Source organism: Pelobates fuscus, chromosome 2 (assembly GCF_036172605.1).
Source record: "Pelobates fuscus isolate aPelFus1 chromosome 2, aPelFus1.pri, whole genome shotgun sequence".
NCBI lineage: Eukaryota > Metazoa > Chordata > Amphibia > Anura > Pelobatidae > Pelobates > Pelobates fuscus.
The window spans coordinates 330,735,212-330,753,475 of NC_086318.1; the positions used below are offsets into that span (position 1 = coordinate 330,735,212).

Here is an 18,264-nt window from a genome sequence, read left to right on the forward strand (position 1 = left end):
TAGAACAGCAGATTGGTCTTGTGAATCGACATTTAAGGAATATTATTTTCGACCTACGGAACACGTGTCGAGTATAGTTATATCACAGCTTTGAACTAGCCTAATAAGAGCCTCCGTGTCCTTTAATAAAATTACCAGATTTTACCAATTACATGACGTAAAGTCATGATTTTATAAAGGACACGGAGGCGAGTATTAGCCCACCCGGATCAGATACATACAAATTCGTATCCCAACCCAGGTACGTAATAAATACTTTAGTAGAAGGAGTCCTCATTTATATAGTTGATTCTTGGTAAATGTATCAAACAAGTAATGATTGCATGTTTACATATGACTGATTACATAAATAACTCAAGTTTCTAAAAAAAGACTAAAACGAAAATACCATTGTTTTTCTTGTCCTTTCCAGCCTGAAAATCTACGAATACCCATGGTGGACGGCGATTGATCTCGCAGTTTAGGAGGATCAGTTCCGGAAGATCCTTTGTTTCTTATGGAAGAATTCAAATGTCAAGAATTCAGTTGTCAACCTTTGTTTATGTGTTTGGTTTATAAAGAGTTAGTGGTTAATCGCTACTGGTGAATTTTAGCTTTGGCACCATCAGGAAAGAGGAAGAGGAGGAGGTTACATGAAAGGATATCAGATAAGGACTGTTCCTATTGGTTAGGAGATGATGTAATGTTAACCCTGTGAGGGTAGTTATGCATGTTTCTTTTTTCTACAAATAAACACCTTAGCTTTCTTTGCTGCTGAGGAATAAAAGAAAGAGATAAGCCAAATACTCGCCTCCGTGTCCTTTAAAAAAATCATGACTTTAGGTCATGTAATTAGTAAAATCTGGTAATTATCACAAAGAACAGTACCCAAACCCAGTTTGCCATTTTATACACAGCCTGGTTTAATGCTTAGTGAAACTGGTTGTGTTTCAGAGCTGATGACCTGCATGAATAATCCATGGCTCAGCTTTCTTTCGGAGAAGGTGCAGAGTTCCTTTACTATTCAAAAATAATAACAAAATTCACATAGAGAACCCTGAATTAAATGTTCCTGGCTGCTTGACCGACAACCTAAGTAGACTGTCTTTAGTGACAACAATTCTTAAAAATCACTGCAGCTATTGCTCACTCTCGGAAATGTGAGTGGGCTAAGGGTGTTTAAAATACCAAGCACTTTGGCATTTTCTAAATTTTCACTTTAATTGACCCTTTAATGTGTTGAGAGCAGTAGTTTCAGACATAATGGTAGTAAAATGGCATACATGGACAATCTGTATTAAGAAAAGGGAAGGCACAGGTCAAAGGTAAAAATACACACACTTCATGGACTATTTGCTAAATATCCCAAATGTGCACAGTTAACACACATGAATCACCATCTCTCTCACCAATTCTCAACAGAAACTGTATGCTATGGACTTTTAAGATGGTGGAATATTGAAACAATGGAATGAAGGCATGGCCATCACACCAAGGCTGGCACAATGATGTTTAATAATTCGGTTCTATATCAAATACAGGATTGTGGATATCATCCCTTAAAGTCCTTTAAAGCAGGTATCATCAACCTTTTTCGCATGAGGGTAGTTTGCCATATCTGTAAACGGACGTAGAGCTGCCTTCATCTATATAGCTTAAAAATTGCATAACAACAGTAATGGTCTCTCTAATTTTCTATCTTTTTGTGGGATTGTCATTTATAATGATACTAAATTAGGGAGCAGGCTACTAAACAGACAAAAGTTAAAAATTATGAAATCTCTTCTTAATTTTGCTTTTTCAGCAGGTTAGTGGATAACTCCCTAGTTTGGTATTCTTATGTGGGATTGTCATATACAAGGATACCAAATGAAGGCTAATACGAACACACAAAAATAAGTCCAGTGCTCAAACTCATACTACTCCTTGGCAGTAGCAATGACTACAGTAAACATTAGCCCAAATACACACAATAAAAAACAAAGAAAGTGTTACTTGCACACAATCCCAAACCCATATGCAAATTTAAGTAACCGCTGCTGCCCAGCAGTAGTCGGAGTTTGAGCACAGAACTTATTTTTGTATATTTGTATTACACAGCCATGTTACAATGCTGACACCCACCCCCCATGTGTTCCCTATTAAGGATTAATAAGTATTTAGGGATGTGGCGAAAGTAACCTTGCCACGGGTTCTTGGAGGGTATTGCTGGCCAGTCTTTTGCCAAAACTTTAAAAGCACATGTGATTTATGTATTTTTGTACTCCAGTAAGAGAGACTGACCGTTAGCCCTGATCCCTGAAACTGTTTTGGGCATAGGACCATGTGCACGGTCGGTCCAAATTATGACTTCCATGGAAATCCCGAACACCTGAACCGATCTAGGTGATTTTTGGATATGTTGGTCCCCCAGATCGGGGCTATCAGGGGTTTCCATATGTTTTGGCGGGTACTTTCGGGTTATTGTAAAATATAGGTTCTGTTCCTGGAGATAATTGAGTTTACTACAGTTCATGACTCAATTATCTACCAGGCACAGGGGAGGGATTATCTTGTTTTGTGTGGGAGTGTCCTGGACCTGAGAGCCAATGTAATCATGTGTATGTTTTTGCTGTAGTCTACAACTCAGGTCCAGTAGGGAATGCCCCTGGAATATGTAAACGGAAACCACTTGCATGGGGACCTGCAATAAATCAGTTCTCCTTCACCCTCAACATAGTGCCTCGTCTCGTGTGTGTGTGTGTGTGTGTGTGTGTGTGTGTGTGTGTGTGTGTGTGTGTGTGTGTGTGTGTGTAAGAGCTATATTCACTACTCTAGGGATTGCTATTGCTATATCACTATACTCCCTTGGATTATACTCACTTGCATATGGTCTGAGGGAAAATAAATATATATATTTATTTTTATATATATTTTTTTCAATGTTCCCTTTAATGATTACAGAGTTATATTTAAGGGATCACTATAGGGTCAGGAACACAAACATGTATTCCTGACCCTTTAGCGAAAACCCACCATTTAGGTGGCTTGCCCCTCCCTCCACCTTTAGCCCACTCAGAATGAGTTAAAACTCAGCTTATCTTCAGCTCTCCACGGGTCTGCTGGTGCTGACCCCGCCCCCTTGGTGACATCATCAACATTGCAGATTTTTAGCCAATCCAATGCTTTCCCATGGGAGCAGGCCAAACACCGTTTTGGCCAATTAGAACCTCCTCATAGAGATGCATTGAATCAATGCATCTCTATGAGGAAAATTCAGCGCCCCCATGCAGAGCGTGGGGATGCTGAACGGCAGGGCAATTTACTGTGCAGCCCTGAGCCAGGAAGCCCCTCCAGTGGCCATGAAAGGAGTGGCCACTTGGAGGTGTCCCTAGAGGCAATGTAAACACAACCTTTTCTCTGAAAAGGCAGTGTTTACATGAAAATGCCTGAAGGGAGCTATTTCCTGACACTATATAGCCCTTAGGTCCCGTCCCCCCCACTCACCCTCAGGGTTCCCCTCCCGCTGGGCTGAAGGGGTTAAAACCCCTTCAGCCACTTACCTTAATCCAGTGCCAGGCTCCCTCAGCGCTGGTAACCGCTCCTACACCTCCAACGTCAGCTCCCGAATGGAGCGGAATGCACACGCGCAAGAAGAGCCGCGCGCGCATTCAAACAGTCCATAGGAAAGCATTCATGGACCTTCTGCATGCTGAATGCGATTTTCGCACCCAGTGTCGCAGAAGCGGCTCTGGCGGCTGTCAGGAAGACAGCCACTAGAGGCTGGATTAAGCCTGTAATGTAAACATAGCAGTTTCTGTGAAACTGCTATGTTTACATGTGAAGGGTTAAAACCTTGGGACCTGGCACCCAGACCATTTCATTAAGCTGAAGTGGTCTGGGTGACTATAGTGTCCCTTTAAGCTGTAGTTGTTCTGTTGATTATAGTGTCCCTTTAATTATAAACATATTACAAGGTCACTTGTTCTAGGTAAATTTGGCTGCTGCTTTAGTATTTTCAACAAGTGGATGATTTTTTACACTTTTTTATTATTATTATTCATTTCCACACCCCTATATCCATAACAACACCCATCTATTTTTGAATAGTCAACTACACATCTATTTGTCTAGCATATTGTGCCCCATGACAGCATACTATACACCTCTTTTGCTGGCTACCAAGTTTTTCATAAGCGGAGACACAATTTTTTATTTTTTAAATGCAACCAGATGCATACTGCTGGGAATCAATATTTGTTCAATAAAAGCGGGGGTTAGAAGCAGAGCATGTTAAACATCCTGGGATAAGCTTTCACAATGCAGTACTTGTAAAAGTATTGTTCTGACTCACATTATGGACTTTGACAGATTTTAGTTTACAAGGATTCTGGCACTCTTCCAGAATACATGTTCAGTTCAGAAGCATAAATTGCCTAGAATCTGCATCACTCAGAGCAGCATGCGTAAAAATGACTAAGTGACTGACTCGACTGCAACGCATATCCAAAACAGTGAACGATGTATGAAATAAGTAGTGTTGAATGACAATACCTATATGAATGCACAAAAATAAAGTATAAAATAAAAAATGACCTCTGTGTACTTACATTAAATTTGATGATATCATATATCAAATAACGGGGGACATCTTGTCCTTTAACTTTGTCGACAATCATTTCCTGCAAAAAAATAAATTGATTACATTTTGGTTTTCATTTCAACATCTTTGGAGAGTTCTACAAGTAAGAATGTCCGATTTAGGGATCTACTAATATTTTTTTTTTTTTTTTTTTTTTTTTTTTTTAAAGGACGATCCCAATAATCAGTGGCCTTTCAGGCCGAGAGCTAAAAACTGGTACAGACATTCCGTTTGTTTGCAGTTTTAAAAAAAAAAAAAAATTACACACAAATCTCCCATTAACCAAACATTTAATGGTGTTTTTTTTTTTGTTTTTTTTGTTTTTTAGGTAAATCTTTTTTTTTTAATTTAATGATTGAGTGGTAAATGCACAAAATATACAAATCAGATTTTTATTTTATATTTTCGAGAATATTTGTGTGTGTAGTGGATGCATTGTGTGTTTGTGTAGTGTGTAAATATTTGGGGTAGGATTCTGTGGGCTAAAATATTTTTTTCAATTTAATTTTTTGTAATAATTTTATATAAAAACCAAAGAAAAGGGGGGCGGAGTCGAGACGCCAAGCCGAATGGTCGCATCTATCAAGAGCGCCGCATAGCTGGGGTCTAATATACCTCTAAACAAGCAAGATTGGCGACACTAAATCTTAATCAAAATAATTGGGGCATCAAACTAACAAGCACATATAGTACAACTAGGATTGAGTTTTTAGATTTAGAAATATACATTGAGGACATGGAGATTAAAACAAAAAACTTTTTTTAAAAGTTGATGCAAATAATTATGTATTATATAACAGTGGACACTATACTCCATGGTTAAATTATATCCCCAAAGGCCAGTTAAGGCGGATAAGGAGGAATTGCACTGACACAGAAATTTTTAATTATTGATGCATACGAGGAAAGAGTTAATTTGAATCAAGATGAAATAAGAAATAAGGTTCCTCGGAGGACTGAAAAGGATAGAAGGAGTATAGCCGTTCCTCTAAAAATCCCCTAAAGCAGGGGTAGGCAACCTACGGCACTAGTGCCATGCACGGCACTCAAGGTGTCTTTGCAAGGCACTCAAGGCTGCAAGAACCAAACAGGCTCTGGCCTATCAGGAGTCCCAGTGAAACTTCAGATATCTGCTAATACGAAAAGGTGGTGAAGGACAATCCTCAATTTATGCATTGCAGCATGTAGAGGAAGTGATCTCAGATAACTCTCTCATATAACTTCCTCCCAGCACTTGTAAATGGGAATCCACACTGTAGTAGAGCTGTTGCAGCTGAAGATGACCTGTACCTGGCCAGCCTGGCCCCCACTGGAACCCAGGGAAGCCACCCACACTGCTAGATATACACAGAAATGCACAATAACCCTCCCCTCATACAAATAATACGAACAGCCCACACACATACACACAATCCGCACAAATGTAACCCGCTAACAATCCACATACATGCACAAAACCCCACATGCAGCCTCTCACATGCAATACCCCAAACAACCCCCACGCATACACACACTGCCAAACACACAATGTGACTTATCCATCCACACACACAATTCCACAAGCAGTCCCCATACACAGCCCATATTCATATGTATCATACACGATACCACAAACTACTCCTGAACATATACAATATAATAGCTCATATATGCACAAATACAACGATACAAAGCAACTGCAGTATAAATAACAAAAGCAGAATACGACAACATACACACCTCAATTTAAAAAAAATAGGACCGACACGCTACGGGACATCACAATCCTATATCGGCACAGTGCTGCTAAAAGGTTGCCTAACCCTGCCCTAAGGTATACCCACAACAGTAGTGGACATAGGGCATAGAATATTGGATTAAACGTTATCTTTATTAGGTTATACTTTATAAAGTCTATGGACTCAAACAAAATAACAAATAGTGTAACAAAAAAACAAAAGTGCTGGTGATATTAAAAAGAAAAGAATCTATGTAGCCTATATAGTCTCTTATATGTTTGTGAATGGCGGTGGGTAAATTTTTAAGAATAAATCGTACAACCAAAATGGTAGCCAAGTGGCATCTCCTTTGGAACTTAAGATCAAGAAGTAATATCTGATAAATGATTGCAGTTGTGTCCAATTGGTGAGGAACTCCAAGGTAAAAATATGAGCCAAAGGTACTGCAACCTATATATATATTTGCTTCTAAGTACAAGAGAATATATATATATATATATATATATATTGTGTGTGTGTGTGTGTGTGTGTGTGGTGTCTCTTGTCTTATAAGTTTATAAAGGTACACGTATAGGATCTGGCTCCTAGCTATTTGCTGCTAAGGGTGATACGAGATTAGGGATAGATGTTGTAACGGATCACCTGGCACCCCGAAGAGATACCTTCCGTTGATGGATGCTCCTAGTGCTTTCCGAGGACTCCAAGCACTCCGCCAGACACAGTAACCACTGCAGACTCCACGAACCACCGCAGCTTGGTTGGGGTCTCGCCGTCTCCACCCACTCTGGACCCAAGACCAGGGTTCAGCTTCCAGTAGGTCAACCCAAGTGTCTCGCTGGACTGCGTACCACCGCAGCGCCCGGTACGAGTCATCCCGTATCACCTCTCTCTGAACTAAGAACTCAAGGTATCTTACCCACTCCGTCAAGGGTTGTTCTCCCAGGATTCCCATCCGCTGAGCCACTTGTTGCTGCCAGCGCTGTGCTTTATTTGGAAGCTTCTTTCTCCACCGAAGCTGTGCGACCTCCATGGACTCCTGCCAGAGCCCTTGCATTATAGTCTCTCTATAACTCAGTTCCACCTCGTCTGACACAAGACCATATTTTTTCAGTGTGCCTTGCAATTTCCACTGGAACTCCTCACGTATGGGGTCGCTGCGTAGGGGCTCCCACACTCCATGCTGCTGTGAACAGGGGCGCTGTACGGATACTAGCGTTGCCCTCAATTGTAATTCCAAATGCTACCGGTGTCTCCGAGCTGCTTCTCCTTGCACTAGGACGCTATCCCACCGCTTGCCACCAATGTAACGGATCACCTGGCACCCCGAAGAGATACCTTCCGTTGATGGATGCTCCTAGTGCTTCCTGAGGACTGCAAGCACTCCGCCAGACACTATAACCACTGCAGACCCCAGGAACCACCGCAGCTTGGTTGGGGTCTCGCCGTCTCCACCCACTCTGGACCCAAGACCAGGGTTCAGCTTCCAGTAGGTCAACCTCTCCGAATTCCAGAGAGCAGGAACAAGAACCAGCTCTTAGCAGAGCTTACTGATTATACCCTGGGGAGTATAGTGATTATAGCAATCCCCAGAGTGTAGTTCTCCAATCCCCCAAACATGAGCCGAAACTTCATGATCTGACTTTAATTAACACTCACAGACTTTTATGCAAGTCCCCATGCAAGGGGACATCCCACAGGGAGGGACAACATGTAACCAATCCCGTACAGTAAGACATAAAACACACCCAGCACACACACATAAAATTCTCCCCTCTGCCTGTGATATAATTACTGAACACAATGGGTTAATGTAATTTATCACAGGCAGGAAAAATACACTTTTTTTTTTACATATACTATAACTTTAAAAATATGCATCACATTCACATAAAAATTACATATTCACAATCAATCCATTCAGGGGAACAACATATTTAAAAATGGCACGAATCAGACCAGGGGTTCAAAAGTTAGCAAAAGTATTTTTAAACCCCACTGCCAGCATGGCTTTCCGGCCCAAACCAGTTTCACAAGAGTCCTCTATCCTGGAGACAATGGAGAGGTTATCCAATTATATCCAGGGATAAAGGCAGACTCCATTGAGCATATGTTCGCAAAAGACACAAAAATACATAACTCCTATCATACAGATGGCTTGGATCTGAGCGCACAATATATCCGAACAGCGCTCAGATGCCACAAACACAGTCAAATAGCCATGGGGTTTAAGTCTAGCATGGGCTGATGAGAGGGCCATAGTCATGAGGCAGGAGGCTGGCACTCAGGCTCCACCAACAGCCATGGGAAAAGGGCCGCTTGTCACCTAACCATCTAGGGACAAAGGGCGTTTTGTCACAGATGTCTAGGGTAACTGCAGCCACAAAGCTAGGGGGAGAAGAGAGACTACGCTACTCTAATGCAGTTGTACAAGTATAATAACACTCCCTCTCATCAAAGCATACAGTTACCCAATAGGACCCTAAAATCCCAAATATAGTAGACACACCTTATCCATATACACCCTGTTCCAAATTATTATGCAAATTATATTCTCTCATTTGGCTAATTAATTGATGTAAATAACAGTCAGCATAATTCTCATGTTATCAACTATTAAGAGTACAATTCAAATTTTATTGAACAAACCTAATAACAGTATTTTTTTTTTAACCCCTTAAGGACCAAACTTCTGGAATAAAAGGGAATCATGACATGTCTCACATGTCATGTGTCCTTAAGGGGTTAAACATAAAAAAAATGTACAATGCACTGTTCAAAATTATTACAGTAAGTTTCAAAACACTATAGGTTGTAAAGAACTGAAAATTGTCATTTGTTGTGTTTGCAGCTTATTTACTGAAATCAAAAGCTATTTCAATCAAACTTATAACATTTTAACTTTATAAACATTTTAACAGGTCACGTTACATTTTAACATAGGACCCCTTATTTGATAGCAGCTTCACAAGTCTTGCATCCATTGATTTTGTGAGTTTTTGGACAGTTTCTACTTGAATTTGTTTGCAAGATGTCAGAATAGCCTCCCAGAGCTGCTGTTTGGATGTAAACTGACTCCCACCCTCATAGATCTTTTGCTTGAGGATGCTCCAAGGGTTCTCAATAGGATTGAGGTCAGGGAAGGATGGAGGCCACACCATGACTTTCTCTCCTTTTATCCCCATAGCAGCCATTGATGCAGAGGTATTCTTTGCAGCATGAGATGGTGCATTGTCATGCATGAAGAGGATTTTATTACGGAAAGCATAGTTCTTCCTTCTGTACCAGGGAAGAAAGTGGTCAGTCAGAAACTCCACAAACTTTGCAGAAGTCATCTTTACACCTTTGGGGACCCTAAAGGGGCCGACCAGCTCTCTTACCATGATTCCGGTCCAAAACATGACTCCACCACCGCCTTGCTGACGTCGCAGCCTTGTTGGAACAGGGTGGCCGTCTACCAACCATTCACTACTCCATCCATCCGGACCATCCAGGGTTGCACGGCACTCATCAGGACTGTTTGAAAATTAGTCTTCATGTATTTTTCTGCCCAATGCAGCCGTTTCTGCTTGTGAGCATTGGTTAGTGGTGGCCGAATAGAAGGTTGCACAGTTGCAAGACTCTGGAGGACTCTACACCTTGATGTCCGTGGGACTCCAGAGGCACCAGCAGCTTCAAATATCTGTTTGCTGCTATGTAATGGTATTTTAGCAGCTGCTCTCTTGATCCGATGAATGGATCTGGCAGAAATCTTCCTCAATGTGCCTTTATCTGCACGAACCCGTATGTGCTCTGAATCAGCCACATATCTCTTAATAGTGCGATGATCACACTTAGGTTTTCGTGAAATATCTAATGTTTTCATACCTCTTCCAAGGCATTTAACTATTTCACTCTTTTCGGCAGCAGAGAGATCCTTTTTTCTTCCCCATATTGCATGAAAATGGTGCTCTGCTTAATTATGTGAAACATCCTCCTTTAGTAGTTTTTCCTTAAATTGGGCTCACCTAGCAATCTAATTATCACAGGTGTCCGAGATTGTTTTCAGTGATCAAAAGAGCCCCGAGAAACAATGCCATCCATGAGTTAAACTGACAAACAAAATATTTAATCTTTGTGACACTTAAATAAAATTTGCATAATAATTTGGAACAGGGTGAAGTGTAATAGGAGAAAATTAGCAGAGCAGGAGCTCAGAGGGGGTCAGAAACGGCTGAGATTAATCGCTGGCTTGATGTATCAAACTTCTCCTAATAGTCAAAGTCTACCACAAACACAAATTTGACGTCTAAATCTTAAATAGATAGAATAATATCCCCCCTATGGCTTAGTGCTAATATGAAAGCAGAGTACCCGATCCTACGAACACAAGCAGTGTTAGTGTGGTTATTATCAGATAAGCTGCCTAGAAAGGTACTATAGTAGATCAAAGCAGTAAATTTCCTATCTTAATTCTATTATAAAGTAAGTCTGTCGGGTCCTAGGAGCACAGTTCTAATAGTTGTTGCCAGGTTCACTACCTAAAGCCGTTCCAAAGTAGATCAGAGTATTGAGGCTACATAAAATATCTAATCTAGTTTAAAAAAACAGTGTCTAACTCAACGCACGTTTCAGCGCTCTATGGTGCCTTTCTCAAGATGATCTTATTAAAAGGAAAGAGATTCATAGTGTCGAAAGTAAAAACCATGATAATGTATCCTTAGTATTTGATTTTAATATTGCACATAGAGGGATGTCAAAAAGATAATTCATAGGCATTGGCACCTATTAAAAGAAGATACAGAGTAGGTTAAAATCATACCACAAACCTTTTATAACCTTTTATTGGGTTCCCCCAATTTTAATCTTATGCTATCTCAAACAACCGGAAAAAAAATGCACAGAAACACTTTATGAAAGATAGAAAGGGATTTTATTCCTGTGGCAAATGAACAGGCTGTAAATATAGCAAAAATAACACCTTAAAGGGTATTAATAAATTCAGGAATAAACAAAATGGCAATGAGTTTGATATTAACAATTTTATTACTCGTTTTACAAGAAATGTGATTTGTCTTTTAATTTGTTTATGTGGACAACAAAATGTGGGCCGTACAATACGCCCACTCCACAAGAAAATAGGAGAACATGTGAATATTATTTTAAGGGGTGTTACTCAACATAGTGCCTCTGCTCATTTTAAAGCAAAAAACAAGTCTGATTTTCAGACTTTTTGGGCAGTTACGCCGTAAGCCCCGCCTCCCTGAAGAAGTGACACGCGATTTCAGCTCTCTGAGCCGATTTACGTAGATACTACAGACACAACTAGCGTCCGGTAAACCATCATGTGCCGTAGGACCAAACAACAAAAACCTGACAAGCCACGGATGGGCATGGATATTGGGGACCTCCTGGGGCAAGCACACGGCACCACTAGGCCCAATATGGCCACCCGCCCTGAGGCCTATTTGGAGTTCTCGGACAAAATATCTGAAGAGGAAAAAATTTATAACTTTTTTGCCATACTCCCCACTCCACGGTTCCTGAAGGGCCAAAATGACTAACCACTGCGGTACTAAAGTGACTGCTGGCAGACCTCCAGAGGAACATATTCACCGATATCCGCACAGACTTACAAGGCCTGAAGGGACGGATGGGAAACCTGGAGACTACATCTAGTGCCTGCACCCAGTAAATCACCACTCTACAGCAAGCTGTACAGGATCTGCAACGGCAACGTGAGACGTATGAGCAGTGCTTCGCAATGTTGGAGGACAGCAGGCGCAGGAATAACCTGTAGATAAAGGGCATCCCAGAGGATGTACCTGCAGCTGAGTTACCACACTTACTACGACGCTTCCTGCTGGTGCTTCTACCTCCAAAGCATGCAAAGGCAGTGGTGGTAGATGACTGCTCCAGAGCCCCAGCTTCCGTACCAAGGACATAGTGGTGCGTTTTCAAACCAGCAGAGATAGAATGGTGATACAGGCTGCAGTAAAGGAGCAAACTCCCTATAGTTTTAAAAAATGTCTCTTGTCTTATTTGGCGGTAAACTAGCATGGCAACTGTCCCTCCAACCTTTTACCACTCTCCTCCGGTAACATGATATCCACTACAGATGGCGGTCGACACACACACTCCAAGTCACCAAAGGTGAACACAAGCACACAGTCACAGATCTACAGGGAGCTATGTCTCTGCTGCCTGCCCTGGAACTTCCTCAGGACTCACTCGCACAAATCAAACACCGCATGACAGCTCCGGGAATCCACTCCATGCAGATATGCTGTTTGTTTTGTCTTTGTTTAAGGATCACTATAGGGCCAGGAACACAAACCTGTATTCCTGACCGTATAGTGTTAAAACCACCGTATAGTGTTAAAACCACCATTCTGCTGATGTGGCCACAGTCCGTGGAGACATACAGGGCCTCACATGTCGATTGAGGGTCCTGAAGGGTGCCTTGACCACAAACATCCAACAAATAGAAGCACTCCAGCAGGCAGTCCACGAGTTGCGGACTCAAAACCAGTTGCATGAATGGTGATTTTAAGCGCAAGAAGACACCAGACGCCGCAACAACCTTAAGGTGCGTGAGGTCCCAAAAGACAGAGTAGGCTGATATACCACACTTGGTGGGGCGCTTTATGGAAACCTTACTGCCTCCAAAACATGCCAGGGAAGTGCAGCTAGAAGGTCTATTTCGCATACCTAGACCTCCCAAAAGCTCCGACCATGGCGCCAAGGGACTTGGTGATTCACTTCAGAAACGAGTCTGACAAGTCTGCAGTCCTCAATGCCCTGAAAGGGAATACTCCTTACCACTTTGAAACCATGTCACTCACCTTCTATACTGATCTCTTTGGGGTCACTCTGGCTTGGCACAAATCACTCACCATGCATCTACAGCAGCATAATCTGTGTTACCAATGACGCCTCTCCCATACACACCTAATCTATCAAGGGGGCACTACTCACACCATAAATGAGCTCCAGGAGGCCACAACTCTGTTGCGCACCTTGGGACTTCCACTGGATTCCATCAACCAAAACATGCAGGCTGCGGCAAAGCAGCGTCCTCGCATCTGGGACCCTGAACCCATTACCCCTTTTGTCCCTTGGAAGTCCACACCTCAATTGTATGCAGCAGTTACTACTTGAACCTCACTGAGTGTCCTGATCTCACAACTATGGGGGACACCATGGACAACATTATATTCTCTCATGTTCATGTTTTATTGCTTTGTTAGCACCAGTTCATTTCTTTCCATGCAGACAGCTAATCTTACTCTGACACCATCTCCTAACCCCCGCCTTAGGTCACATCTCTAACACAGAGCGTAAACTCACATGTACAAACATCGACACAATGATACGCTCCTACAAATCACACAAACACCCAACAGCACCTACTTTTGAGTATATGTTTCACTTATTCCATTTACCTTCTATGAGCATATCACCATGCTGACCCACACGCAAGTACACTCACAACATATCCAAACCTAGGCTCATTTGGACGCTCTGACTATCATATACATGTATCACTTATGACCAGCTTGCATTATGCTCACCATGTGCAAGTCTCTATTCTAAGCCAACTGCTCTGAGTGTGTCTATAATGTTTTGAGCTCTATGTGCAACTTTATTATTTTACTTCTTAATTAGCCACTACAAAGGGCTTTTAGGTGTGTTCACTCTTTATGCCATAGCAGTACTCTAGCTGATTACAACCAACTAGCTTTGACCCCCTTTACCTCTTAGTGCTGGAAACTTCCATCCATTCTAACCTATTGCTTTCTTCCTATTTTGTTTTATTTTCTTTGTATCACTTTAACCCCTTAAGGACCAAACTTCTGGACTAAAAGGGAATTATGACATGCCACATGTCATGTGTCCTTAAGGGATTAAGCAATCGTCACCTCAGTTTTCAGAGTGCTGCTAGTTTGGTGGTCCTCAGATGCAACCCCATTGTTCTAACCCCTGTGACTTCACTCTTACTACATTACACCCTAAAAATGTGCAGTCCAACTGTTATACCATGCTAATGTAATCATATGCCTGTTCAAATGTTTGCTATAGCTGTTGTGGCTTAGCAAGTCAGCCTGTAAATCTATGCACAACATAAATAAAAATGTATAATAATTTTTTTATAAATATATAAAAGTTGTATTTTAATCCCCTTTCCTGACTTTTACCTCTGGCCAGGTTGGGGGACAATACACTCCCTGGTGGCCTAGTGGTTTTGTGCAGACTGCCAGGGGGTTTCACATTGAATTGGGAGCTGCTGGGACCCAGCTATCTTCCGTTTCCGGAAGGTCCGCTCTCCAAAACTCGCAAATCTGGTAACCTGTGGCAACCTGACGGCCGGGACTCACGAGAGTTAGAGAGGAGGTGAAGATAACGTGCGCTGGTCCTCCGCCATCTGCTGCATTGTCTGCAATATCGGTATCATTATAGGCCGATACGGATATTGCTTAAAATGTTGAATATCGACCAGATATTAACAGTATGGCTGAAGCAGGGAGAACATATACGATACCGTTCCATGTTCTTCCTGTTTCCGCAAGATTATGAAACACCAACAATAACAGTGCTTCAACTTCCCTTTGTCTGTTAGGTGTTTTGTGGCAACTAATGTGGTATGGTGCTGGTCCATGCTTTTGTTCTCGCTCGCCTTGACTACTGCAATCCCTTTTCAGTGGTCTTACGTGTTCCCAGATTGCACCGCTGCAGTCTATAATGAATGCGGCGGCAAGGCTCATTTTCCTGTCCGCTCGCACCTCCCACGCCTCCCTGCTCAGTCAGTCCCTGCAATGGCTTCCAATTAGCTATAGGGCTCAATTTCTGGTGCTTGCTTACAAGTCCCTACATAATGCTGCTCCAACCTACCTATCCTCCCCAATACACAAGAATGTCCCGTCGAGGCCCCTACGTCTATCCTCTGTCCGTACTCCCCCCTCTGATGCTCGCCTCCAAGATTTCTCAAGGGCTGCACCACTTCTGTGGAACATCCTTCCCTTCTCCATAAGACTTTCACCCAGTCTCCACTCATTCAAAAAAAATCATTGAAAACTCACTTCAAGAAAGGATATCAATTAAACTGTTAGCAGGTTTTTATTCCCCACCCCCATGATTCCTCTCCTGCAACTGTCACAAATTACCTACTAAGCCCTCAGTGAATACTTTTCTAACAACCTACTTCGTACCCCTACTTTTACCCTTTGTGTCACTCTACCCCACTCCCTATAGAATGTAAGCTAGTACATCCAGTTGTCTGGTTACAATTACATGTGTTAGTCCACCCATTGTACAGCGCTACGGAATCTAATGGCGCTATATAAATAATAAAATAATAATAATAATATAGCAAAATTAGTATTAATATTATTATTTATAAAGCACCAACAAGTTCTGTAGCGCTGTACAATGGGTGGACTAACAGACAAGTATTTGTAACGAGACAAGTTGGACACATAGGAACAGAGGGATTGAGGGCCCTGCTCAATGCACTTACATGCTAGAGGGAGTGGGTAATGTGACACAAAAGGTAAGAGTAGGGTAGAAAAGTAGGTTGCTAGGATAGTGTTCATTGAGGGCGTAGTGGTTTGTTTTGATAACAGTTACAGGAGAGGAATCAGGGTGCGGGGAGGGAAAGCTGTTCACAGTTTAATTGAATGAGACGAATAGGCGATGCAGATATTTCCCATAATGGTGAATATAGGCCAATAATATAAGCTAAAAAAATTATCGGTCGATCGATCCCTATACAGATTGGTTGCTTTTTCCCAGATTCAAAGCGCGCATGCGATCAGATGACACATGAAAAGTGCCCCCCGGCTGTGTGCATCAGTCATGTAAAAGGAAAAAAACACTGACAGTGAGGATCCCATGGGAAGCACTATGATTATATCATCAATTTGCTCAGTCAATAAATGAAATGTGTTCAGTTCAGTGTCTCCTCCCTTTGCATGCAGACACTAAACTTTCTTCATAGAGATGCATTGCATTGCATCTCTATGAGGAGATGCGGATCGGTCAGGGCTGTGTTTGGCTTGTGCTGGCTCTGCCCCTGATCGGCCTCCTTGATAGACTCAGCCAATCCAATGTTTTCCTACGGGAAAGCATTGTGATTGGCTGATATCACCACTTCTGATGAGGTCAGCCCAGGAGGCAGATCAGCGGTTACTGACCTGAATGCAAATAATGGTGGTTTTAACACTTTAAGGTCAGGAATACATTGTTGCCCTGACCCTATAATGCTGCTTAATTATATATTTATAGATTCTAATAATTTTGGGGGGAAATAGTTTTAAAAAGTATAAGAAAAAAACACTTGAACAGTTTATACAAAAATATTGACTCTGGGGCTTTGTATGGTGAATCAGATTTTAACAAGTGGAAACCCTTCAGCTAACAGTAATGCTTCTTGTCAAGTTAATTGGAAACCCCATTTTCAAATAGAAACTGAATATGAAACCCACTTGGTATTTAATGTACACTGACACATGGCCAGCAAACCCCAGATGTTATCAGATCTAACAGAATGTGGACCCAAGCTGCCAGTTCTAAGGGGTTCTGGAGATATTCTATAACCTAGTCCATCATTGCAGGTCTCATAAGCCTTCACTGGTGGCTCACAATAAGCTGCATTAGGCACCCAGAGCACAGGTTGTAAGGCTTTTCGCTTCAGGTGACAGCCAGGAGTTGGGTGCACACAGTACCTGTCTCCCAGCTTACACTATGCCACACTGTAGCACAGTCAAACGATGCATAGACAGACAGGTTATTTCATCTCATTTATCCAGTCTGCAAGCTTGGAGCACTCAGATCCACCCTCCTTAACCACAGTGCAGGCTAACATATTCCAATATTTCTTCACTCAAAGTGCAGGTAGAACAACTCAAGCAGAGACATCAGGCAGAGGAAATGAATACCCAGTCTGTCTCTGTATAGATCAGCAGCACTAAAATGAAAGTAGGTGAGAGAGGACCAGGAGGTGGGTGAGGCACACACAACACTGGTGGAGAGAAAGAACTGTGGTATTAACCCGAGAGCAAGGGTGGTGGACAGACAAAATCCCAAATAATAGATTAATAAAACAAATTATGTGAAGAAGATGGCATTATTCGACTATAAATCATGATTCACGTATGTATTTTAGATTGCATAAATAGTAGGTCTTCTCAAATCAAAAAAGTGCAAATCTGTTTTGATCTATTCTACATCATAATGTAGATACAGCAAACAAAACACAGAAATAGATCATATACTCGCATACGTCACAAGTGCCTCTTCCACCAGCACCACAGGACTAATGCCTGACTGGTAACAAGGCAATAACATAAAAAAAAAAAAAAAGGCCAACTTCTCCCTCTCTCCCTTCAAACTGCCAGCACCAGATGTGGAAAAGGCCACCTGTATGCTTTAATTGGGCACATCTTTATGTTTTGTCTTGCTGAAAGTTATTGTCTCTTTAAAAGATATCATCAGCCTGACAGCTGCTGTTGCCTTGGGCTTTAACAGAAAAGTGGATAGAGGAAGAAGAAGCACAGCCCACAGCTCATATCAGAACGGACATGCAGTAAGCAGGAGCAGAGATTCTTCCCAAAGCAGCAACACAGTAAGCCTCCACAGAGAACTTTCTGCAGGGGTTTTCAACCAAGAAATAAAAAGGGATTACATTATATTAAAGGGACACTATAGTCACCTGAACAACTTTAGCTTAATGAAGCCGTTTTGGTTTATAGATCATTACCCTGCAGCCTCACTGCTCAATCCTCTGCCATTTAGGAGTTAAATCCCTTTGTTTATGAACCATAGTCACACCTCCCTGCATGTGACTTGCACAGCCTTCCATAAACACTTCCTGTAAAGAGAGCCCTATTTAGGCTTTCTTTATTGCAAGTTCTGTTTAATTAAGATTTTCTTATCCCCTGCTATGTTAATAGTTTGCTAGACCCTGCAATA

At 41.9% G+C, this 18,264-nt stretch overlaps 1 protein-coding gene across 2 annotated transcripts in view; it reads right to left on the minus strand.

The window, feature by feature from the left end:
- The window catches only part of RNGTT (RNA guanylyltransferase and 5'-phosphatase), a 444,501-nt gene that overhangs the window by 321,390 nt on the left and 104,847 nt on the right, over positions 1-18,264 (minus strand). For both annotated transcript variants that reach the window (XM_063443564.1, XM_063443565.1), the window contains exon 10: positions 4,569-4,640. In XM_063443564.1, the coding sequence (XP_063299634.1) occupies positions 4,569-4,640 (72 nt within the window). The remainder of the gene's footprint in view (positions 1-4,568; positions 4,641-18,264) is intronic.